Source organism: Mustelus asterias, unplaced genomic scaffold (assembly GCF_964213995.1).
Source record: "Mustelus asterias unplaced genomic scaffold, sMusAst1.hap1.1 HAP1_SCAFFOLD_2279, whole genome shotgun sequence".
Classification (NCBI taxonomy): Eukaryota; Metazoa; Chordata; class Chondrichthyes; order Carcharhiniformes; family Triakidae; genus Mustelus; species Mustelus asterias.
Genome location: NW_027592224.1, coordinates 21530 through 46551, shown reverse-complemented (window position 1 = coordinate 46551; position 25022 = coordinate 21530). Strand labels below are relative to the sequence as shown.

The window sequence follows — 25022 nt, the reverse complement described above, 5'->3', positions numbered from 1 at the left end:
ACCACAGAACCCATGCTGAGATTAAGTAAAATTATGTTTTAAGTGTCTATTGTGGGCTTTTTTTTAAAAATCACTCTTATAAATAACATTCATTACATTTACATTCATTCAACTGCATCCTTTTAAAAACAAATATTTCATTCAATTGCTTAATCCCTTGTAAAACCATATATTGGAATTCATAGTCATGCATTAAAGAGCTAATGATGACTTGGAGCTGTTAATAAAACTGTGAAATGGAAGGCACCCTTTTTGAGGAGAATTAGGGATGGGCAATATATTCTGGTCTAACCAGCAACACACCACACCCCATGAAGAAATAAATTTAAAAAACAAATGGAACCTTTACATTCAATGGATGATCGCCAAGCAATGAGAGAATACCACAACAAGAACAAGTGGGGCTAAGTTTCTCCACTGGCTTTGGGATCCTAATGCTGGGACCATTTTTTGGGACCTGCCTCCACTGGTACCCAGATTCTACCTGCCTGCCTGACCTTCTTGGAGGTGGACAATTAGCAGGGCCCCTCCAGGAGCTTCATCCAATTAGGGAGAGCGAGCAGTCTCCATAGCCAGGAATGCCAATCAGATCGCCCGAGGGAAAGTTCAGCCTCCAATTGCACTGGGGAAAGGTGGACACTGCCAATTCTAGAGGGGAATCATGAGGTTGCCTCAAAATGGAGGGTCCCTCTGAAGACTTGTAATTTTTTTTTCCAGTTGAATATAGCCAAATTATGGAGGGATGGTCCCTCCATAGGTTGGCTTGTGACATATGGCCTGTTTCTCTCGTGGCTCGATGGGTGGAGAACTGGCTTGGCCATAGGAGACAGAGGGTAGTGGTCGAAGGGTCTTTTTCCGGCTGGAGGTCTGTGACCAGTGGTGTTCCGCAGGGCTCTGTACTGGGACCTCTGCTATTTGTGATATATATAAATGATTTGGAAGAAGGTGTAACTGGTGTAATCAGCAAGTTTGCGGATGACACGAAGATGGCTGGAATTGCGGATAGCGAAGAGCATTGTCGGGCAATACAGCAGGATATAGATAGGCTGGAAAATTGGGCGGAGAGGTGGCAGATGGAGTTTAATCCGGATAAATGCGAAGTGATGCATTTTGGAAGAAATAATGTAGGGAGGAGTTATACAATAAATGGCAGAGTCATCAGGAGTATAGAAACACAGAGGGACCTAGGTGTGCAAGTCCACAAATCCTTGAAGGTGGCAACACAGGTGGAGAAGGTGGTGAAGAAGGCATATGGTATGCTTGCCTTTATAGGACGGGGTATAGAGTATAAAAGCTGGAGTCTGATGATGCAGCTGTATAGAACGCTGGTTAGGCCACATTTGGAGTACTGCGTCCAGTTCTGGTCGCCGCACTACCAGAAGGACGTGGAGGCATTGGAGAGAGTGCAGAGAAGGTTTACCAGGATGTTGCCTGGTATGGAGGGTCTTAGCTATGAGGAGAGATTGGGTAGACTGGGGTTGTTCTCCTTGGAAAGACGGAGAATGAGGGGAGATCTAATAGAGGTATACAAGATTATGGAGGGTTTAGATAGGGTGAACGGTGGGAAGCTTTTTCCCAGGTCGGAGGTGACGATCACGAGGGGTCATGGGCTCAAGCTGAGAGGGGCGAAGTATAACTCCGATATTAGAGGGATGTTTTTTACACAGAGGGTGGTGGGGGCCTGGAATGCGCTGCCAAGTAGGGTGGTGGAGGCAGGCACGCTGACATCGTTTAAGACTTACCTGGATAGTCACATGAGCAGCCTGGGAATGGAGGGATACAAACGATTGGTCTAGTTGGACCAAGGAGCGGCACAGGCTTGGAGGGCCGAAGGGCCTGTTTCCTGTGCTGTACTGTTCTTTGTTCTTTGTTCTTTGCTCCAGGAGAGGGAATTTAAAGAAGGCTTCACTGGCCTCCCAGCCTACCACCGGGAAGCTGCCTCCAGTCAAAGACTTGTCTTTGGCTTCAGCTTAGGGCCTGTGGCTCATTGGAAAAGTTGTAGATGTGAGGGAAGAAAATGCTCAGTTGGATTAATGTTAAGACTAATTGGTGTCACACCATTTCCCAGTTGGTAAGTCTTCTCCCCTAGATACCACCTCCAAATAAATCTCACAAAGGTGGCCACACTCAAGACAACCAGCAACCTGTGTTCCGGTGTGAAATTTAAAATTGCTGGCTCATCCACCTCCGAACCAATCTCCCCCTTCATGGCAAGATCAAACCCTATGCCTAGATTAACATTCTGCACAGCTTGTGTTGAATTGATAAAGAATGTGTCGCTGTATTTTGAACATAAACAAAGAGTGGTCTGGCTTGAACACTAGCCAATTTAGTGCTACTGTGCTCAGCATCATAAACTGAAAGAAGATTCATAACCACAACATGTCTCTGATGATTTAGAGAGAGACAATCTGGATCGTTTTGAATTCAGTTGAGTCAAGGAGTCAAGGATGGGTAGTTGTTGCATCGTACTGAGCAAGACACAATATTTTCTTCTCCCTTGAGAGAAAATGTTGCACACTTCTCCACTCAGTTCAGTTCATGAACTGAGAGTGAACTTCTGAGTTCAACATGTGATTTGCCAACATTGTCATTGCTGCCAAATGGTGGCTGAGCAAGGCTTTTGACATCACACAAGACCTCTTACAATATTTGTATTTCTGACTTTATTTGGAAAGATTTTCATTAACATGTTTATAATATTGCTACAGAAAGTGACCAGAGACATTCATGTTCCCTAAAAGTCCCTGAATTTTCAATATTTCTTTGCCATCTGAACCTAGATGCTTGAGCATAAACAGTAGTCAGCATTGACTTGTATTGCAGGTCAAATGGAACCAAAGGCATTGTCCTAAGTAGCACTATATTTATACATTGTACAAAGACTTCTTCATGGGATCATTTCATCTCCATTAATGTTGAATTATAATTTCCTGAACCTTTTGTTTTTTCTTTTATCTTAATGCCTATTTTATAACTTAAATATTGTTTCAATATTAAAAAGAGAGACGTAGCTATCACATATACTGATTGACACTATTCCTATAGGAGAGCCTTACATGCTCATATTCAGTCTTCACAGTGGAAGATACAAAAAGCATCTCGAGAATAATTGAAAATCCAGAGGGAAAAGGGAGGGAGGAATTTAAGACACTCATCACCATTAGGCAAAAAGCTATTGGCAAAACTATTTGGGCTAAAAGCTGACAAGTCCCCTGAACTAGAAGACTTGCATCCTCGGGTCTTAAAAGAAGTGACAGCAGAGATAGTGGATGTATTTTTTCTAATCTTCTGGAAATGTCCTAGTAGAGTGGAAAGTCATGAATATAACATCTCTTATTTAAAAAAGGAGCAAAACAGAAAGCAGGAAACAACAGAGCAGTTATCCTAACATTTGTGGTAGGAAAAATGCTTGAATCCATTATTAAAGAGGTAATGGCAGTACATTCAGAAAATCATAATACAATCAGACAGAGTCAACAAGTAGATTTTCTGAAAAGTTTATTAGAGTTTTTTGAGGATGTAACAAATAGAATGGATAATGGGTAACTGATAGATATAGGGTGGGATTCTCCCAAACAAATTCTGAGTGAGGAATTCATGTAAAAACTGGAGTAAATCCCGCCGTTTTTTCAGCAGGATTTTCAAAATGAATCTCCCACACTCTGTGCATCACAGAGAGCCCTAGCTTGAATCACGTTAAAAATCAGTGTGTGGGACCTATTCCCGCTGGAGAGGCTGGCAGCATAGTACTGAGTGGGCCACTGCACATGCGCCAATCTGTCAGCACTGAGATCGGCGCACATGCAGTAGCCCTGCACTGCCAGCCTCACGATTGCTGGCCAGCCCTGCGACGCCACATCGCTGCCCCAACAATCCCTCTATGGCCCGATCGCTGGCCTCCTGAACGTGTCAGGCCCTCCCCCTCCAAAGCCCACCTTGATTTCCCTCCCCCCCCACCCCCACACCTTCAGTCCTGACCCCAGCGCTCCCTCCCCGACATAGCCCCGACCCCCCCTCCCCACTCCCGGCAGGCCATTTCCACCCCCCCCCCCCCCCCGCCGCCCGCCCCCACCCCCCCCAATCGCTAATCTCCTTCCTTCTGTCACTGATCCAAAGTGCAGAGTGGAAGCGGGACCCCCCCGCCAGCGATCTGCTCCCCATTAGGCACTGCCCCATTAGGCCCTGCTCCCTTGGCTGTATCCAGTGCCTGGTGGGCAGTGCCACTTTGCTCCTTGGGTAAGCTGGAAACACCCCCCTTCACCCCTGACCTCTGGGGAGCCTCCATGGCCCCTTCACTCCAGCAGGGTCGGCCTGCCAGCTCCCTGCTAGTGGGGAGCTATTGTAAACCCCACTGGAGTGAAACACCCCTGGCAGTGGGGGAGAGGCTAGCAGGCCAGGAGACTTCAGCCCGGGCATGCTAATGAAATGCAAATTTCATTAAAATCAGTATCTGCATAATTTATACAGCTCCATGCTGATTTCTGGCACAGAGCTGATGGCGCCAGAAATCTGGCGACCGGAGACTTGCAGAGGCCATGGTGCCCAGCGGGAAGCCTAAACGGCCTAAGCTGCTAAACAGCTCCACTCGAGAATTGCCCCCATAATGTATTTGGATTTCCAAAAGGCATTTGACAAGGCATCACATCAAAGGTTACTACCCAAGTATGGCTCATGGTGTTAGCGGTAACTTATTAGTCTGGATAGAGGATTGGTTAGTTTAGAAGTTTAGAAGTTTACTTATTAGTGTCACAAGTAGGCTTACATTAACACTGCAATGAAGTCACTGTGAATATCTCCTAGTCGCCATACTCCAGCACCTGTTCGGGTACACTGAGGGAGAATTTAGCATGGCCAATACGCCTAACCAGCACGTCTTTCGGACTGTAGGAGGAAACCGGAGCACCCGGAGGAAACCCACGCAGTCATGGGGGGAACGTGCAGAGTCCACATAGACAGTGACCCAAACCAGGAATCAAAACTATGTCCCTGGCGCTGTGAGGAAGCAGTGCTAACCATTGTGCCACCATGGCGCCCTAACAGCTAACAGGAAGCAGAGAACCATGCAAAATGGATGGTTTTTGGGGTGGCAAACTAACTATTAGAGTGCCACCGAGATCAGTGCTGGAGTCTCAAATACTTACAATCCATGTTAATGAGTTTGATGAAGGGATGAAATGTATGATTGCTAAATTTTCTGATAGCACAAAGATAGGTCGGAAAGCAAGTTGCGAAGAGGACATAGAATCTGCAAAGGGATATAGACAGGTTAATAAGAACATCAGAACTAGGAGCAGGAGTAGGCCATCTGGCCCCTTGAGCCTGCTCCACCATTCAATAAGATCATGGCTGATCTTTTCATGGACTCAGCTCCACTTACTCGCCCGCTCACCATAATCCTTAATTCCTTTACTGTCCAAAATTATATCTATCCTTGCCTTAAAAACATTCAATGAGGTAGCCTCAACTGCTTCACTGGGCAGTGAATTCCACAGATTCACAACCATTTGGGTGAAGAAGTTCCTCCTCAACTCAGTCCTAAATCTGCTCCCCCTTATTTTGAGACCATGCCCCCTAGTTCTAGTTTCACCTGCCAGTGGGAACAACTTCCCTGCTTCTCTATTCCCTTCATAATTTTATATGTTTCTATAAGATCTCCTCTCATTCTTCTGAATTCCAATGAGTATAGCCCCAGTCTACTCAGTCTCTCCTCATAAGCCAACCCTCTCAACTCTGGAATCAACCTAGTGAATCTCTTCTGTACCCCCTCCAGTGCCAGTATATCCTTCGTCAAGTAAGGAGACCAAAACTGTACACAGTACTCCAGAAGTGGCCTCATCAGCACCTTATACAGCTTCGAAGTAACCTCGCTGTCTTTAAACTCCATCCCTCTAGCAACAAAGGACAAAATTCCATTTGCCTTCTTATTTACCTGCTGCACCTGCAAACCAACTTTTTGCGATTCATGCACAAGGACACCCAATCCCCTCTGCACAGCAGCATTCTGCAATTCTTTACCATTTAAATAATAGTCCATTTTGCTGTTATTCCTTCCAAAATGGATGACCTCACATTTACCAACATTGTACTCCATCTGCCAGACCCTCACCCACTCACTTAGACTATCTATATCCCTTTGCAGACTTTCAGCATCCTCTGCACATTTTGCTCTGCCACTCATCTTAGTAAGAAGTCTCACAACACCAGGTTAAAGTCCAACAGGTTTATTTGGTAGCAAAAGCCACTAGCTTTCGGAGCGCTGCTCCTTCGTCAGGTAAGTGGGAGTTCTCACAACCTCAATAGTGAGACTCCTTACTGTGTTTACCTCAGTCCAATGCCGGCATCTCCGCATCATGACTCATGATTAAATTGACACACTACACTTGGTCCCCAATTCCAAATCATCTGTGTAAATCAGAAACAATTGCAGTCCCAACACTGATCCCTGAGGCACACCACTAGTCACTGATCACCAACCAGAAAAACACCCATTTACCCCCAATCTTTGCTTTCTGTTAGTTAACCAGTCCTCTATCCATGTTAATACATTGTCCTGTAACGCTGTGCACCTTTATCTTATGCAGCTGCCTTTGGTGCGGCACCTTGTCAAATGCCTTCTGGAAATCCAGATACACTGCATCCACAAGTTCCCCATTGTACATTGTGCACGTGATGTTCTCAAAGAATTCCACCAAATTAGTCAACATGACCTGCCCCTCATGAACCCGTGCTACATCTTCCCAATGGGACAATTTATATCCAGGTGTCTCGCTATTTCTTCCTTGATGATAGATTCAAGCATTTTCCCTACTACAGAAGTTAAGCTAACTGGCCAATATTTACCCGCCTTTTGTCCACCTCCTTTTTTAAACTGTACCGTCACATTTGCTGTTTTCCAATCTGCTAGAACCGCCCCAGAGTCCAGCGAATTTCGGTAAATTGCTGCTAGTGCATTTGCTATTTCCCCTGCCATCACTTTTAGTACCGTGGGATGCATTCCATCAGGACCAGGAGACTTGTCTACCTTTAGCTCCATTACCTTGCCCAACAATATCTCTTTCGTGCTACTGATAATTTCTAGGTCCTCACCTACCATAGGTTAAGCAAGTGGGCAAAAATTTAGCAGATGGAGCATAACGTGGGAAAATTTGAGGTTGTCCACTTTGACAGGAACAATAGAGAAGCAGAATTTTAAATTGAGATACTGCAGAAATCTATGTACTGAGGGATCTGAATATCTTGGCACATGAACACAAAAAGCTAACTTACATTAAGACAATGTGGTTGACTCTCAACTGCCCTCTGAAATGGCCTGGCAAGCCATTCACTTCAAGGACAACCAGGCTTGCTCAATAAATGCTGGCCAACCAGCGACACCCATGCCCCATGAATGAATAAAAAAACAAATGCAATGTTGGCCTTTTTGTAAGGGGAATGGGTGTATAAAAGTAGGGAAGTGTTGCTACAGCTCTACATGACTTTAGCGAGATTGCAGTGTAATACTGTGTGGAGTTCTGGTCTCTCTACCTAAGAGGGGATGTAATTGTGTTGGAAACATTTCAGAGAAGGTTCACAAGGCTGATTCCTGGAATGAAGGCGTTGTCTTATGAGGAAAGGTTGAGTAAGTTGGGGCTTATATTCATTCGGGTTTGAAAGAATGAGAGATGATCTTGTTGAAACGTAGGATGGGGAGACACACCACTGGGAGTAGAGGCTTGTAAAGCGATCCTGCATATATATTTATGGTCATTTTGGTTCCCACTCTTTCTCCATATTCAAGTTGTGCTTGTAATTTCTAAACTGCCTGCATTGTAATATTGTACTGCTGTTCTTAAAATATTGTTACATGTTAGTTTCTATTTCAAAAATACTGCATCCTGTAAATTGCAGCTTGCAAGTCACGACTTGATATTGTGATCGTCCTTGATGGTTCCAACAGCATTTACCCTTGGAGCAGTGTTAACAATTTCCTGATAAAACTACTGGAAAAAATTGAAATTGGACCTCAGCAAACTCAGGTCAGTCAAATACTTGCTTTATTTAAATAATCTGATTGATTTCATTATCTATTTAACTGAATGTTCTGAAAGATAATTTACACAAAAACCTGATGGGATTTATTCACTGAAACAAGAAAACTGGTTGAGAGTACTGGGATGGCTTCTGAATGAATGCTCTTGAGGGCTGCACCCTGGAGGAAAGTTTGTGCATGTGTGTGTATTCACACTGAGATTTTATTTCCCACCTTCTGTAATATGGAGCATCACTGGATCATGTACAGTTGCCACTTGTTTGTGTACCAAATGATGAACAAACAGTGAAACCACGATTTATTTTAACAGTTGATACGGGAAATATGGCATTTTACAACTTACAAAGCAATTTGTCACTTTTCGTGACCTCGTGACATGCCGAACGGCGGTGAAGCAGTTTTTTCCCTGTTCTGATGCAGGAGGGGCAGCAACTCATTTTCACATACGAAGCTCCTACAGACAGAAATTAGACTATGATCTAATGATGTTGGCTGAGGGATAAGTATTAGCCAGGACATCAGAGAAAACTCACCTGGATTTTGTGAATGGATATTTTACATCCACTTGAGAGGGCAGATGGGCTCTCGGTTTAATGTCTCAGCTGACTGATGGGGCCTCTGACAGTTCAGCATCCACACAGTGTTGTTTGGGAGTGTTTGCTTGAATGATGTGCTCAAATCCCTGGTGCGGGACTCGAACCCCGGCAATCCTTTGCATCACAGGTGCCACTAAGCCATGGTTGACACACAAGTTATGAATTCCACTGGTAACACATTGAAATATTATAACTCATTCTTTGCTGAAACTGATATCAGATGCTACTAGCCATAGCTACTTACGCCCATCGTAGAATCATAGAACCGCTACAGTACAGAAGGAGGCCATTTGGCCCATCAGTCTGCAGCGACCGCAATCCCACCCAAACCCTATTCCCACAATCCTGCACATTAACCCCGTCAATCCCCTGACATTAGGGTCAATTTAGCATGGCTAATACACCTAACCCACACATCTTTGGACTGTGTGAGAAAACCAGAGCACCCGGAGGAAACACGTGCAGACACGGGGAGAAAGTGCAAATTCCACACAGACAGTGACCGAGGCCAGAATTGAACCTGGGTCCCTGGCACTATGAGGCAGCAGTGCTAACCACTGTGCCACCATGCCGCCCGGAGTTCTTGGCCAACTGATAATTCATCAAGCAAATTTACATAAGGCAAAGTCACAATCATAGGTGTCATTCAAGATTTGACATCATGGAACAATCAGTAACCCTAACCGATTTGTTCTTTCTCTTTGATGCCCCACCCCTAGACAATTATTGAAATCTAGGCTTAGAGCTTACATGCTACCAACAACAACAGAAAATGAATGAAGAGCAAAGTTACAAGTACTCACAGCTGCCTGCTGTCTGGCTTGAAATTTGCTAAAACACTTTATTGTTTATGCAATATATAACATAGTAAGAAGTCTCACAACACCAGGTTAAAGTCCAACAGGTTTATTTGGTAGCAAATACCATAAGCTTTCGGAGCACTGCTCCGAATGAAGGAGCAGTGCTCCGAAAGCTTATGATATTTGCTACCAAATAAACCTGTTGGACTTTAACCTGGTGTTGTGAGACTTCTTACTGTGCTTACCCCAGTCCAACGCCGGCATCTCCACATCATATATAACATAGCCAGGCTTGAATAGAAGACTTTGCTAAGCAGGTTGCAGGCACACATCAGCTAAACAGTACTTGCTTCTCATAATAATAGAGTACTCATTTTCTTCAGCATGCCTGAATCAGCAGCTGGAGTTGTGATTTATATTTAGTTCCATGCGCTGCGTACTGTCTTCTCCACATTGGTGGTGGATCATGTTCTCTCAATTCCCTGTTATTCCATAAAAGGGTAGAAGAGTTTTGATGAAGCCATTTGAATTGATTTTCTTGCTACACGCTACAGAAAAAAACTAGATAGTCTGGAACTACAGAAGTCCAATGTCAAATATATACAACAACAGCACTTTCAAAATGAATAGAGAAAGGCAGTATGTGTGATAGGATAATGGAATAATAGTTCCTTTGAAGAAAATAGTCAAATTTTGCAAATTATTTCAAGCCCCTTTTTTTCACATATTGCAGCCATATTGTTTTAATTTAGTATCATTTACATGCCCAGTACAAAGTAAGATAAACTATTAACTTCCATATTTTCAACTGGAGTTTTTGGCCGACTAATGATTCATTAAGCAAATTTACATAAGGCAAAGCTACAATCGTAGATATCATATAAGATTTGGCATTATGTCTTCCACGGAAAGACAAAAGAGCATTCTTCAAGTCCGAGTCAGACCCCACACAGTCTTTTGCAGGAGAAATAAGCCGGCTGTAATCCTCCAAGACTGTGTTTGCTGTAATTAAGAAGCGAATTAAACACAGGCTGTAATCCTTCCCTTGTCTAAATACTTTACTGTTTGAAAGTCAGTTGAGGCAGGTCAGACTTGCAACTCAAGAAAAATTATTAGCTGCTACAGATAGCAGTTTGTGATCTAAAGAGTGTCAAATATGCAACTGCTTTTTATAACTGGGATTGATTTTAACACTCAAATGCTGTTTGACCTGCCACTGAGTCAGAAGCAACCTGTTTTTAAGCTCCTGTTTTTTCTTCCATTCCCTTCACTTTTGCTACAAGAAAACCACAACCAGCCTTCAGGCAAACGACCAGGTGAAAATAAAACTGTGTTTCCATGTCCAGCTAACTGTTGCCTATACTTTTTTATAAATTATATTTTGTGCCATAGCTATGTGTCCCAGTGACATTTGTTGGATGCTTTTCTTCATTATTTTGGGTTCTGTTTGAAGCTGCCCTTACCTTTTATATGTCGCTGGGTCAAAATCCTGGACCCCTGTTCCTAACAGCACTGTGGGTGTAGCTACACCACATACAAACATACAAAAAAGGATCGGAAGTCAGCCATTTGGCCCATCAAGCCTGCTCTGCCATTCAGTAAGATCACAGCTGACCTTCTGGGGTTGAGTTCCACATTCCCATCCACCTCCAATAACCTCTGATTCCCTTGCCTGACAAGAAGCTATTCAGTGATCCCACTTCCACTGCCTTCTGAGGCAGAGTTCCAAAGTTGCTCAACCCCCTGAAAGAAGAAAGTTCTGCTCATCTGTCCTATAAGGGTGACCCCTAAATTAAAACGGTGCCCCCGAGGACTCTCCCACAAGTAGAAATATCCTTTTCAATGCCCACCTTGTCAAAACCATTCAGGATCTTGTATACGCAATCAAGTCACCCTTCACTCTTCTAAACTCCAGTGGAAACAATCCCAGTCCTTCCAACCTATCCTCATAAGACAACCACTCATTCCAGGTGTCAATCTAGTAAACCGCCTCTGAACTGCCTCCTACACATTCACATTCTTCCTTAAATAAGGAGACCAAAATCGCACACAGTGGGGGTGATTCTCCCATCACCTCATACTTTTTAGGGTTAAATTCCATCTGCCACTTATCTGCCCATTTGGCCATCCTATCTATATCCTCTTGTAGCCCAAGACAGTAAGCTTCACTGTTAACCACTGCATTTGATAATGAGTGTTGTGGTAAAATTTTACAACCACTCGAGTCCATAAGTTGCCGTAACAGATACTTTATTCACAAACATGCTTGGTGGACACAATCTGGTCCTGCAGGGTGAGAGGTTGATATCTTTTGGTTATCACCCTTTCACTATAAAATCCTAAGAAGCAGCATTGTACTGGCTGCCGCTGTAATTTAACTAACTGGAAGCTGAAAACTGTGCTGCTTATCACATTTTTGCTTCCCCATCCTGTGGATATCATTAAGTTTGTGATTGTTACTTTCCCACAATAACTTTCTGAGAAAGAGGTTTAATAATTCATTTTAAAGCTGTGAATGCTCATAACTACATTTGTCTATTTTAAAGCTGTCGGTGTTTAATTTTGAATTATTTCAGTTACCCCACTTAATGAATGAAATATATGCTTCTACTTTCTCAATAAAATTTGAGGGCGGGATTTTGCGGCCTCACTCGACCCAAGACAGGAAAATCCTGCCCAAGATCAATGGACTTTCCCATTGTCCGCCCCACGCCCACTCTGATTCCAGTGGCAGGCGAGGCAGTAGAATTCCGGCGTAAATCTTCCAGTTTGACACTTTCCACTGGTATTCTTGACAATGCATGTACTGTTGCTGGTACATTGAACATACTCAGTAACTGAAATGTATCTCATGAGTCTCAGACTAAAACGTTGAATTTGAGGTGGCATTTTTGCAATTTCCTTTAGATTAAGAAGAATAACCAAAGATTTGCGGTTGATTGATGTTTCAAACTTTAATCCCATGGCATAATCAGAGACCTTCTCGCAACCCTTGTGCTGAATAATGCTTCATTCTCAATGTTGCATAACTCTTCTCTGTGGCCATGAGAGATTCTCAGATATAATAAACTGGTCTTCTTTATCCATTTTTTTCACTTGAAACAACATGCCACCCAAGCCTCCAGAGGATATACTCACTGCTATGATTCTTGGCAACTCTTGAGCATAGTGCTTTAGAATTTCTGATGAAATTAGATTTTTGATCTTGTCAAAAGCCTTTTGCTCGTCCACATTCCAGCAACAGTGTCAACCTTATCTCAACAGCAATTGTAATGTCTTGTTAATTTTTACCAAATTTAGTAGTAACTTGCTGAATTCTGTGATGTCTTTAGGCTGTGGGAACTCTATTGACTTTGATTTTCTTTAGGTTGGTCATAATTCTAGTAGCTGGAGAATGTGACCTAAAGATTTTAGCATCGGCTTTGCAAATTCACATTTGTCATTTAATGTTAAATCTGCTTTGTGTGGGAATTTGAAGAATGATCTTACACAGCTGCCATGTTCTTCCCTTGATGAATTATATGTGTGAATGTCCTCCACATGGCATATTACTCCTCCCATGCTTTCCAGGGTCTGAGACATCATTCATTGGAACATCTTATGTGTGGATAATAATGTTAAAACAATAATGATCAAATGAGCCAGAGGAAATGGGCGAGGTATTAAATCAGTACTTTGCACCAGTATTCATCAAAGAGAAGGACTTGGTGGATGATGAATCTGGGAAAGGGTGTGTAGATAGTTTGAGTCATGTTGAGATCAAAAAGGAGGAGGTATTGAGGTTCTTGAGAAACCTTAAGGTAGACAAGTCCCCAGGGCCTGATGGGATATACCCCAGAATACTGAGAGAGGCAAGGGAGGAAATTGCTGGGGCCTTGAGAGAAATCTTTGTATCCTCACTGGCTACAGGGGAGGTCCCAAAGGATTGGAGAATAGTCAATGTTGTTCCTTTGTTTAAGAAAGGTAGCAAGGATAATCCAGGTAATTACAGGCCGGTGAGCCTTACGTCAGTGGTAGGGAAATTATTGGAGAGGATTCTTCGAGACAGCATTTACTCACACTTGGCAATAATTGGACATATTATCAAGAAGCAACATGGTTTCATGAAGGGGAGGTCATGTCTCACAAACTTGATTGAGTTTTTCAAGGAAGTGACAAAGATGATTGATGAAGGTTGAGCAGTGGATGTTGTCTACATGGACTTCAGTAAGGCCTTTGACAAGGTCCCTCATGGCAGACTGATGTAGAAGGTGAAGTCTTATGGGATCAGATGTGAGCTGGCAAGGTGGATACAGAACTGGCTCAGTCATAGAAGACAGAAGATAACAGTGGAAGGGTGCGTTCCTGAATGGAGGGCTGTAACAAGTAGCGTTCCTCAGGGATCAGTGCTGGGACCTTTGCTGTTTGTAATATATATATAAATGATTTGGAGGAAAATGTAACTGGTTTGATTAGTAAGTTTGCAGACGACACAAAGGTTGGTGGAATTGCGGATAGCGATGAGGACCATCAGAGGATACTGCAGGATATAGATCGATTGGAGGTTTGGGTGGAGAGATGATAGATGGAGTTTAATCTGGACAAATGTGAGGTAATGCATTTTGGAAGGTCTAAAACAGATGGGAAATATGCAGTAAATGGCAGAACCCTTAAGAGTATTGATAGGCAAAGGGATCTGGGTGTACAGGTACACAGCCCACTGAAAGTGGCAGCTCAGGTGAGAAGGTAGTCAAGAAGGCATACGGCATGCTTGCCTTCATTGGCCAGGGCATTGAATTTAAAAATTGGCAAGTCATGTTTCAGCTTTGTAGAATCTTAGTTAGGCCGCACTTGGAATTTAGTGTTCAATTCTGGTCGCCACACTACTAGAAAGATGTGGAGGAATTGGAGAGGGTACAGAAAAGATTTACCAGGATGTTGCTTGGTATGGAGGGCATTAGCTCAGAGGAGAGGCTGGAGAAGCTTGGTTTGTTCTCACTGGAATGACAGAGGTTGAGGGGTGACCTGATAGAAATCTACAAGATTATGAGGGGCATGGACAGAGTGGATAGTCAGAAGCTTTTTCCCAGGGTGGAAGAGTCAATTACTTGGGGGCATAGGTTTAAGTTGCGAGGGATAAGGTTTAATGGAGATGTACGAGGCAAATCTTTTACACAGGGGGTGGTGGGTGCCTGGAACTCGCTGCTGGGGGAGGTAGTGGAAGCAGATACGATAGTGACTTTTAAGGGGCATCTGGATAAATACCTGAATAGGATGGGAATAGAGGGATATGGTCCCCAGGAGGGTAGTGGGTTTTAGTTCAGTCGGGCAGTATGGTCGGTGCAGGCTTGGAGGGCCGAAGGGCCTGTTCCTGTGCTGTTATTTTCTTTGTTCTTTGTTCTTCGTGTGATAAAATTAGTTAACAATCTGGATTCTTTGTCCAGAGGCAGCTGCCAAAATTATTGGCATCTAATTTTGTGAAGAGGGTGCTTTTTTTCAAATTTGGTGAGACTTCCATCTGCTGATGGCATCAGGTGGATCTCACAATCGACTGATTTGTTTTATTGATTCGGGTCCACATATAATCTAGTGAACCATTAGACTATTGTGACAATTCCAGAGTACCACTTTGCCAGTATTGGAACTAGAGAGATGACCCCTTATTGCAACATGTGTTCAGCCTCGTTCCCGACTTCGTGAGTGGGTCAGGAACCTTCCTCAATGTGGAGAGACTTTTAGACTGAACATCTGCTCCTAGGGTTATGTGATTTTCTGTTTTCAGCTTTCCTCAGTCTGAAAATAGTTACATCAACATCAGGTGCTTCGAATGTTAACTCTTTATTCTACAAAAGCGCTGGCTACCACCTTCTCAAGAGCAAGGTTAGGCAATAAATGTTGGTATAACCAGTGTCATGAACCCGGCTGATGTTATCTGCCAGACTGTCCCAATTTGGAAACGCCGGTTCACCGGTGCTGTATAGTTTTGTCCAGAGGAATGTTGTAAGGAGCCACGTGCAAACCCCAGTGAGAACAGTAACCAGCCTAATTGTGTTATAACACTTACTAAGGTCTATTTATTACAATAAAATTAGTGACACATTAACATGGACAGGACTATAATGATCTAAAATAGTCACGTGCAAGAAATTGCTAAACACATCCACACAGGTTAAGTAGAAATTAACTTTTTTGTTTCAAAGCACATTTACAAGATCTGAACTCTTTCAGGACTTCCCTCTTCTAAACAAATTCCAGTTCAATAGAATAAGTAAAGGCCAGCTTATAGTTACCACAATGTATTCAAATGAGTAGTTATTCAGGGGAACATCTCTTCTTGGTTCATAGAAATCATAGAAATCCTACAGTACAGAAAGAGGCCATTCGGCCCATCGAGTCTGCACCGACCGCAATCCCACCCAGGCCCTACCCCCATATCCCTACATATTTTACCCACTAATCCCTCTAATCTATGCATCCCAGGACACTAAGGGGCAATTTTAACATGGCCAATCAACCTAACCCGCACATCTTTGGACTGTGGGAGGAAACCGGAGCACCCGGAGGAAACCCACGCAGACACGAGGAGAATGTGCAAATTCCACACAGACAGTGACCCAAGCCGGGAATCGAACCCAGGTCCCTGGAGCTGTGAAGCAGCAGTGCTAACCACTGTGCTACCGTGCCGCCCCGTTCAGTGAAGCTATGGGTTTTAACTGACTCCACAAAGGTTTTCTGCACTCTTGCTTCGGTCTGCTAGCTAGAACTGGCCAACAGGCTGCCAGATGGAATCTGACCCATGCTTCCACAAAAAGGTTGCCAACTATATCATTGTTTCCCTTTGAAGATTCTCTCTGTATATTTAGGAAGATAGGAATTAGGAGCAGAAGGAGGCAAGTTCAGCCATTCGAGCCTGTTCCGCCATGCAATCAGATCATAGCTGATCTCTCCCTGGTCTCAAATCCACCTCTCCACCTGTTCCCCATATTCCCTCTTTCCCTTTTTTTATTAGAAGTATTTCTGCCTCCCTCTTGAAACCATTCAACGATTCAGACTTCACCGCGCTATCGAGCAGCGAGTTCCACAAATTCACCAACCTCTGCGAGAAGTAGTTCCTCCTCATCTCAGTTTTAAATCTACCGCCTCGCAACCTATAGCTGTGACCTCTTGTTTGAGATTGCACCAGAAGAGGAAACATTTGGTCTATATTTACTTTATTAATCCCTTTTAAAATTTTATGTACCTCGATCAGATCCCCTCTAATCCATCTAAACTCCAGCGTGTACAAGCCCAAAATGTTTAATTTCTCCTCATACATCAACCCTTTTATCTTTGGAATCAATCTGGTGAACCTCCCCTGAACTGCCTCCAATGCCACTGCATCCTTCCTCAAATAAGGAAACCAAAACTGGACCCCATACTCCAGATGTGGTCTCACCAACACCCTATACAATTGCAACAACACTTCTCTAGTTTTATACTCCAGTTCTTTTTTAATAAATGCCAACATTCCATTTGCCTTTTTTATTACATACTGCACCTGCATACTGACATTTGGCTGCCTGTCCCCTCAGTTTCTGTTCTAACAGATTAACCTATAGAACATAGAACATAGAACAGTACAGCACAGAACAGGCCCTTCGGCCCACGATGTTGTGCCGAGCTTTATCTAAAACCAAGATCAAGCTATCCCACTCCCTATCATCCTGGTGTGCTCCATATGCATGTCTTCCCTGGATCATGCAATAATCTAGCCAAAGTATTTGCTGTTAGCAGGATGATGTATTTCTTTTGGTTTGTCTGTAACTGCTAATCTCGTTATTGGGATCCACATCCTGTGAAATACCTTTTGAAATGTTGGGTGGCTTGGAATCTGCTGGCGCATTCACGACACCAGCGACACCCACATCCCATGGAAAAAGGTGAAATAATATTCCATTTTCCATTTCAGTAGGTCTCACTTCATGAAAGTAGCCTGGTGTGCCACTTGCTGATCCTTTATAGGATAAGTGCCTGTACAAGTATTTTGCTGTGGAGATGCCAGCGTTGGACTGGGGTGAACACAGTAAGAGTTTTAACAATACCAGGTTAAAGTCCAACAGGTTTATTTGGTAGCAAATACCATTAGCTTTCGGAGCGCTGCTCCTTCAAGGAGCAGCGCTCCTGGTGTTGTTAAAACTCTTACAAGTATTTTGCCACAGTGCCAGGGCTGAGCCTGGCAACTAATGAAAGAAATATACATTTTTTCCCAGTGCATTTTTAAAAAAATCATCCTTATAAAGTGCAGATCGCTGACAAGACTAGCATTTATCAACTTCTCCCTGCTTTCCCTGAGAAGGTATATAGCTTAGTGGTTTGCTAGGCCACTTCAGAGTCAACCATATTCATATGGGGCTGCAGGAGTCTTGTATAGGACAGACCAGAATGCCAGGTATCCTCGAAAGAAGATGTGTGCAACTTTTTTTTTAAAGACAACCTAACAGCTTCATTGCCATGGTAATAAATTATAGGCGCAATCTAACCTGGTGGGATCTGTCAGGATTATTTTCCCAACCTCTGGATAACTAGCCAAGTAACCTAAAAGAAACACCAGTGACAATGTAAAATTACCATCATGCCCACCGCTTACAGAGAGGACATATCAACACATTTGCCCTGAGTTATAGATACCAGGAAAATTCATGGTTTCATCCAATTTGTTACTGAATTGTCTGATTTCAGGCAGGGTGACATTACACCTTCAGTCCACTGGCTGGAAGATAGAGAAGAGCAACTAGAGGCCTCTCTCCATTGGCCTAAAAACAGTGGTCGGGCAGGCAATTGGCCACTAAGGGCTTATAATTGGGATGAAGGACAGTGGACAGGGGTCACCCAAGAACTTGATGTTGTCATCACCCCAGCCCCTGCTGTTTCAGACAGGTTTCAGACAGGTTGGGAATGGGTGGGCAGGCAGTCCAAAGACCAACCCAGTAATTTTACATCCCCGCCATCCCCACCCTGCGATGCCTGCAGTGGGAGAATTGTAGACTACCAGGCCGGAATTTTACCATCCTGCCTGTCATGGGAATCAGAGTGGGCGAGGGGCAGCCCATGGAAAGATCCGTTGATCTCGGGCGGGATCTTACTGTTTCGGGACAAGCGGGGCTGTAAAATCCCACCCCTAGACTTTATTGCAGGTGAAAACCTAAAATGTTCCTGACTGATTCTACAGTATAGCTGCGGCACGGTGGCACAGTGGTTGGCACTTCTCCCTCACAGTGCCAGGGACACGGGTTCAATTCCGTGCTCAAGTGACTATCTGTGTGGAGTTTGCCGCTTCTCCCCGTGTCTGCGTGGGTTTCCTCCGGGTGCTCCAGTTTTCTCTCACAGTCCGAAGATGTGCGGGTTAGGTTAATTAGCCATGCTAAATTGACTCTAGTGTCAGGGGATTAGCGGGGTAAATATGTGGGTTACGGGAATAGGGTCTGTGTGGGATTGTGGTCAGTGCAGACCTGATGGGGCGAACGACCTCCTTCTGCACTGTCGGGATTCTATGAAATGTCTACTTGAAAACATTGAGAAAACTTGAAGCATCCTCCTGAATGTTGAAAAATATGGGAATCATCTTTTTGATTGGAATAAAAGATCACATTTATTAAATAATAAAGATCACATTTATTTAGTAACAATCTGATGATTAATATCATAGCATCAATTGTTTTTCATTTTAAAAAAATGCCTAATGAAGGAACAAAGCTCCTTTTAATAGTTAGTTTGACTGATCAGTTTTAATACACACGCAGGTCCTTACATGTGGTATTCGGCTTTTGATCTTGGACGACATATGCTGTAATATCTTCACAAATGCAATATTCCTGCCAAGGATTTGTGTCATGGAGACAAGTAGAAAATGATTGGATTTCAGGAGCTTGCGGAGATAAATAAAACAAAAGCAGCGGAAGGTGATGGAAGGCTGCCATACCACTGTCAGTGCATAAACTAATCCATGAGGTTGTTGTAGCAGTTTCCTCTTGGAACAAACTGTCTTGTTCAGTTTCCTGTATAAGGAGCAGCAGCTGATTGAGACCAGATGTGCAAAAACAGCATTTACATGAAGCAGAGAGACAGTAACTAGCAAATCACAGGATCCTGCGACAGACATGCTTTTCTGTGCACTTACAGAGCATGTAATGTAATAATGTTAAAGACAGCACCAAGCAGGAGTTCACTACATTAAATGAGTATTGCAAGAGCAAACATATATCTTACAAATGTTGGGAACAATCTGGAGTATGCATCCACAGTTTGGAATCCACACTTTCAGAGATGTATGAACAAAAAAAACAAAGAACAATACAGCACAGGAACAGGCCCTTCGGCCCTCCAAGCCCGCGCCGCTCCCTGGTCCAAACTAGACCATTCTTTTATATCCCTCCATTCCCACTCCGTTCATGTGGCTATTTAGATAAGTCTTAAACGTTCCCAGTGTGTCCGCCTCCACCACCTTGCCCGGCAGCGCATTCCAGGCCCCCACCACCCTCTGTGTAAAATACGTCCTTCTGATATCCGTGTTAAACCTCCCCCCCCGCTCACCTTGAACCTATGACCCCTCGTGAACGTCACCACCGACCTGGGAAAAAGCTTCCCACCGTTCATCCTATCTATGCCTTTCATAATTTTATACACCTCTATTAGGTCACCCCTCATCCTCCGTCTTTCCAGTGAGAACAACCCCAGTTTACCCAATCTCTCCTCATAACTAAGCCCTTCCATACCAGGCAACATCCTGGTAAACCTCCTCTGCACTCTTTCTGAAGCCTCCACGTCCTTCTGGTAGTGTGGTGACCAGAACTGGGCGCAGTATTCCAAATACGGCCGAACCAATAACATATAGAGGGAGTGCAAAGATGTGTTACCAGGAAAATGGAAGGCATGAGGGGAATACCTTATGAGGAGCATTTAAGAATTCTTAGATTACAATCTTTAGAGAAGAGAAGACCGATTTTTGGTTTAGTTGAAGTTTATAAATTGACACATGGCCTTACTACCTCTAAACCTGGAAAGTTCTTTACTCGCAATTACAGTATTTTGCATGGATTCGGTATAAACTACAGAAATTTGGTTGATGTCTTGACATTCACAATTTTTTTCACATAGTATTGTTGGTATTTGGAATGCTTTACCTGATTTTGTTGTGACTGCTGAAAATGTAGTGATCTTTAGAAAACTTGTTGGAAACATAGTGGACGAAACTCTACCGCTTCACCTGCCCCGAAATCGGGGTGGGCGAGGTTCCCAGAATGGAAATCTCTGTTGGCCCCAGGCGGGATTTTACGATCTCACCCAAGCAAGGCCGTAAAATCCCACCCATTGCGATTTCTATATATATATTGCCTGATGTTGCTGCTGTTCTTGTTTTTAATACTGTGCCTATGTGCTTCGCACTGTATGGCTAAACGATAAATATATAGTATAAATATATAGTAACAGAAACAGCAAGGTACATGTTTCTGACTTGCACAGAATTCTAGTTCCGTTAGTTTAGTAATCTGGGTGGGCAGGGAAGGAAAAGAGTCGATAGTGAAATGAGTGCTGGACCGGCACCATCTGATGTTTCACAAGTTCCTTGAGTATACAATCCATCACCACAAATATGCAAGAGCTGAAGTGTAATTAGATCCACACGACTGGAACACGTATCAGACACATGCCATGGATTTCACCTTAGCAATACTAAGATCAGCATGCAGAGCAATTGACAACATCAGCTGAAGCAAGAGGTTGAGGAAAGAAAAATAGCTTTGGTCACTTTGTTTCAAAAACTCTGCCAGCACTGCTGTAGCAAGTGTTGCAGATGGAGCCTCCCGACACTCAAAGTGGATGATTTGATGGCACTGCAACTCAATAAAATTGCTCTGGCTACAAGGGCCCAGTCAGGATTAGCAGTGTAGCCAGGGGGCCGGTGGAAGCCCCATGCCCAACTGCAGTTCCTCTGCCATTGTGGCAGTGAAGGTGACCTGTCTCAGTCAGTTTAACACAGCTACAGCTGGTATGTAATAGTTCTAAAATCCATGGAGTGACTGCATCCCAGGATAATTGTTGAGATATAAAGGACATAAGGATATATCCGATCCACTGCTGATCTTTGCAAATACTGCAAGGTCATGAGGTGGATCCAGTGTTGCATGGAAATGGTGGACACTAAGGGGACAAATCTAGGGTATTCATTCACTGAAGAGATTCAAAATTCTCAGAGGAGCACTTTGCTAGGGGGCCCTAATGTCCCCCCATTTCCCCGAAACATCTGCCAGTTGCACTGAGTGGCCCTCTCTACCTTGATCTGGACTACAGGTAAGCATTATTTCTACCAATCAACAGCCTGCTGTACCAGCTCTCATTGCAGCTATGGGCCACTTATTTTGCTGCTTGCAATTGAGAGGCGGGGAATGTGGAAACACCAATACTCGGAGCCATCTTCTCCAGTTCCAACCCCTCTTCCACCACTGTCCTTGTATGGGGCATTTGGAGCCTAGATCCTTCATAAGGCTGAGAACAAATTCTCCTGCAAGACCAGAACTTGACATTGCTGTGTTTTAGCCTCAACTATGGGCTTTCAGGTAGAAAGCAGTTCCTGTTACTGCAACAGAACATTTAAGATTCCAAAGTCTATTGTATATATAAACTTATATTATCCTGCATTGTACTGGTACAAAAAGACCTATGTCTTGTAAAGAGGTTTCCATGCAAAATGAACCTCAGATTGTGCCCCATAGCTGTACAATTCATTCATTGCCATATTAAATGCTGAAAGATTGCCAGTTAGACAAAGTAGAAATCATTGAAATCCTACAGTACAGAAAGAGGCCATTCGGCCCATCGAGCCTGCACCGACCACAATCCCCCCCCAGGCCCTACCCCCATATATTTTACCCACTAATCCCTCTAACCTACACATCTCAGGACACTAAGGGGCAATTTTAGCATCGCCAATCAACCTAACCCCGCACATCTTTGGACTGTGGGAGGAAACCGGAGCACCCGGAGGAAACCCACACAGACACGAGGAGAATGTGCAAACTCCACACAGACAGTGACCCAAGCCGGGAATCGAACCCAGGTCCCTGGAGCTGTGAAGCAGCAGTGCTAACCACTGTGCTACCACAATTATTTATATAAGGAAATGATTGCACTGTTTCCTGCTGATCCTCTGGATTAATGGAAATGAAAGATCAATGCTTGTGATTTCATTGCCGTGATTTTTTTTTGACACAAATGCTTTAGGTTGGAATTATGCAATATGGTCATAAAGTCACGCATGAAGTCAGTCTCAACGAGTACAACACAACAGAAGATCTTCTGGAAGCTGCTAAAAGGATAAAGCAATGGGGTGGAAATGAGACAAAGACAGCACTTGGAATTGACTATGCCAGGTTAGTAGTGCTCTGAATACAGAATTATTGGCTCTACTGTAATAATTGTTCTCTACTATATATAATTGTAAATGAAGTGGAGTGTTGACTCTGTTTAAGCATGGTTGTATTTTTCAGAGGGAGTGCATTTCTATACAGATAGTTTTTTTCCCATAAGGTTCCAATTTTTCTGGTTCAGTCTGGCACACCACCTGTAGTCAAAAGATTAAGGTGATCAGAAGTTTCTGTGTGCTACAAATAGAGTAATTTATATGACAGTAGTCTAGATTTTGTCCTCAGTGACAGTTAACATGTTATTGTACTTAGCAAATCTATCTACTTGCTGTATTCGCTGTTTTAAGCTGGTAACGAGTGCATTAAAGTAATCAAAAGCTTCTGCGCATGTTTGATTCTAAGATTAGCAGCACGGTGGCACAGTGTTTAGCACTCCTGCCTCACAACAACCAGGGACCCGGATTCAATTCCAGCCTCGGGTCAGTGTCTGTGTGGAGTTTGCACGTTCTCCCCATGTCTGCGTGGCTTTCTTCTGGGTGCTCCAGTTTCCTCCCACAGTCCAAAGATGTGCAGGCTAGGTTGATTGGCCATGCTAAATTGCCCCTTAGTGTCAGGAAGATTGGCAGGGTAAATACGTAGGGTTATGGGGATAGGGCCTGGGTGGAATTGTTGTGGAAGCAAAGTTGTTGAATATTTTTAAGGCAGAGATAAATTGATTCTTGATAAACAAGGGGTGAAAGATTATTGGGGTAAGTAGGAGGTTATGATCAGATCAGCTATGATCTAATTGAATGGTGGAGCAGTTTCAAGGGGCCTACTCCTGCTCCTAATTCATATGTTCATATATAATTTAGTTTGCAGCCATGAGATCTTCATCTGTGCCCTCTGCAGCAGAAATAGAATGCGAGTTCTCTTTCCTCTAGTTGCTTACTGGATACTCACAGTTCCTACTCATATTTCTGAACTCGTCCTTGGTGAATCTCTCATTGCAGATCCCTCTCGCCTATCCCCAGCCATATGCACAGTGCCAGTCTCTGAACAGCGGTCAGATTGGGAGGCCCTGTGCCATTGTGATTGATACTTTCTGTCAGCTCTTCCTCATCCTTCGCACACTCTACACTTTCTTGACCTAAAAGGAAAAAGAGGGACAAGAATTAAGTTCTCATGTGCAGAATGAGCAAACAGATCAACTCCTTCTGGAAACAGCTGTACTTTGTCATGTTTTATCAGAGGGTGATATTTCAGTGAGAAAGGACAGTGTGAAAGACATGAACCCTGCAGGATTTGTCATCCCACCTGGTTCCTGACACAATTCATCCCCACATAAGGAACGGTTTGGACAGGCTAGACTTGCATCTGCTGGCGTTTAGAAGAATAAGAGGTGACTTGATTGAACCCCTTGAGTAGAGAGATCCTGAGCTCCACTTCATCCTGCCCTCACCCCTTTTCTACTGTTTTTTGCTGCAAGAAATAAGGGAGAGTGCTGGTGGTTGTCTAGTGAGGTCATTTGAAGATACATATGTAAAGGTAAAATAGTGGAAATAGTGGTGCTGGTTTGTGAGGATGACAGAGAAGGTAAAAGTGAAGACTATATGAGTGAGGAATTGGGAGGTGCAGAGTATGTCATTCGAAACAGATCTGCTGTGAAAGTCAGGGAGGAAAGAGTTATGATTCCTGGAACTTTAGGTGAGTGCTATGAAATCAGAATGAGGAAATACCTTAGCAGCTCTGGTCAGGTCATTAGCCCTTTTCCTACGTTGGAGCCATCTCCATGAATTAATGTTCCTGGCGTTGATGCCTCACGCCACCTGTACCCACTACTGTGGAGCAGTTTGGCAGGAAAACGTTCTGCTGCTTGGTGGGAAGGGGAAGTCATTCCTCCCACTGACTTTCTCCACCAGGACCCCCTGTGCAGTGTCAGAAAGCAAGGGGTGATTGAAGTTCCTGCTTCTCTTATCAGCTCTTTCTAAACCTCATCTCTTCCACTATATTCACAATGAAACCCCTTGGAGAGGTACAAGTTGATATTGCGACCAATACAGCTAATGCTCTATTTGGAAAAATTCAGTCAGAAGTCGCACTCTGGTGATTCCAGGATTGTAATTCCCAGCAGATTTAGCTCCTCTCCAACTCTGCCACTATATTTTTAACATTCACTTTTGATTTTTTTAACACCACACATACAATACATTTGGGAAATACCTTGCAGCAATAC

At 43.6% G+C, this 25022-nt stretch overlaps 1 protein-coding gene across 1 annotated transcript in view; it reads left to right on the top strand.

Annotated features, from left to right (window-relative positions):
* Positions 1-25022, top strand: part of LOC144489532 (integrin alpha-1-like) — a gene marked incomplete at its 3' end in the record, with an annotated part of 54289 nt that overhangs the window by 8013 nt on the left and 21254 nt on the right. Inside the window, exons 3-4 of the mRNA XM_078207400.1 lie at positions 7891-8018; positions 22665-22813. Of these exons, the coding sequence (XP_078063526.1) occupies positions 7891-8018; positions 22665-22813 (277 nt within the window). The remainder of the gene's footprint in view (positions 1-7890; positions 8019-22664; positions 22814-25022) is intronic.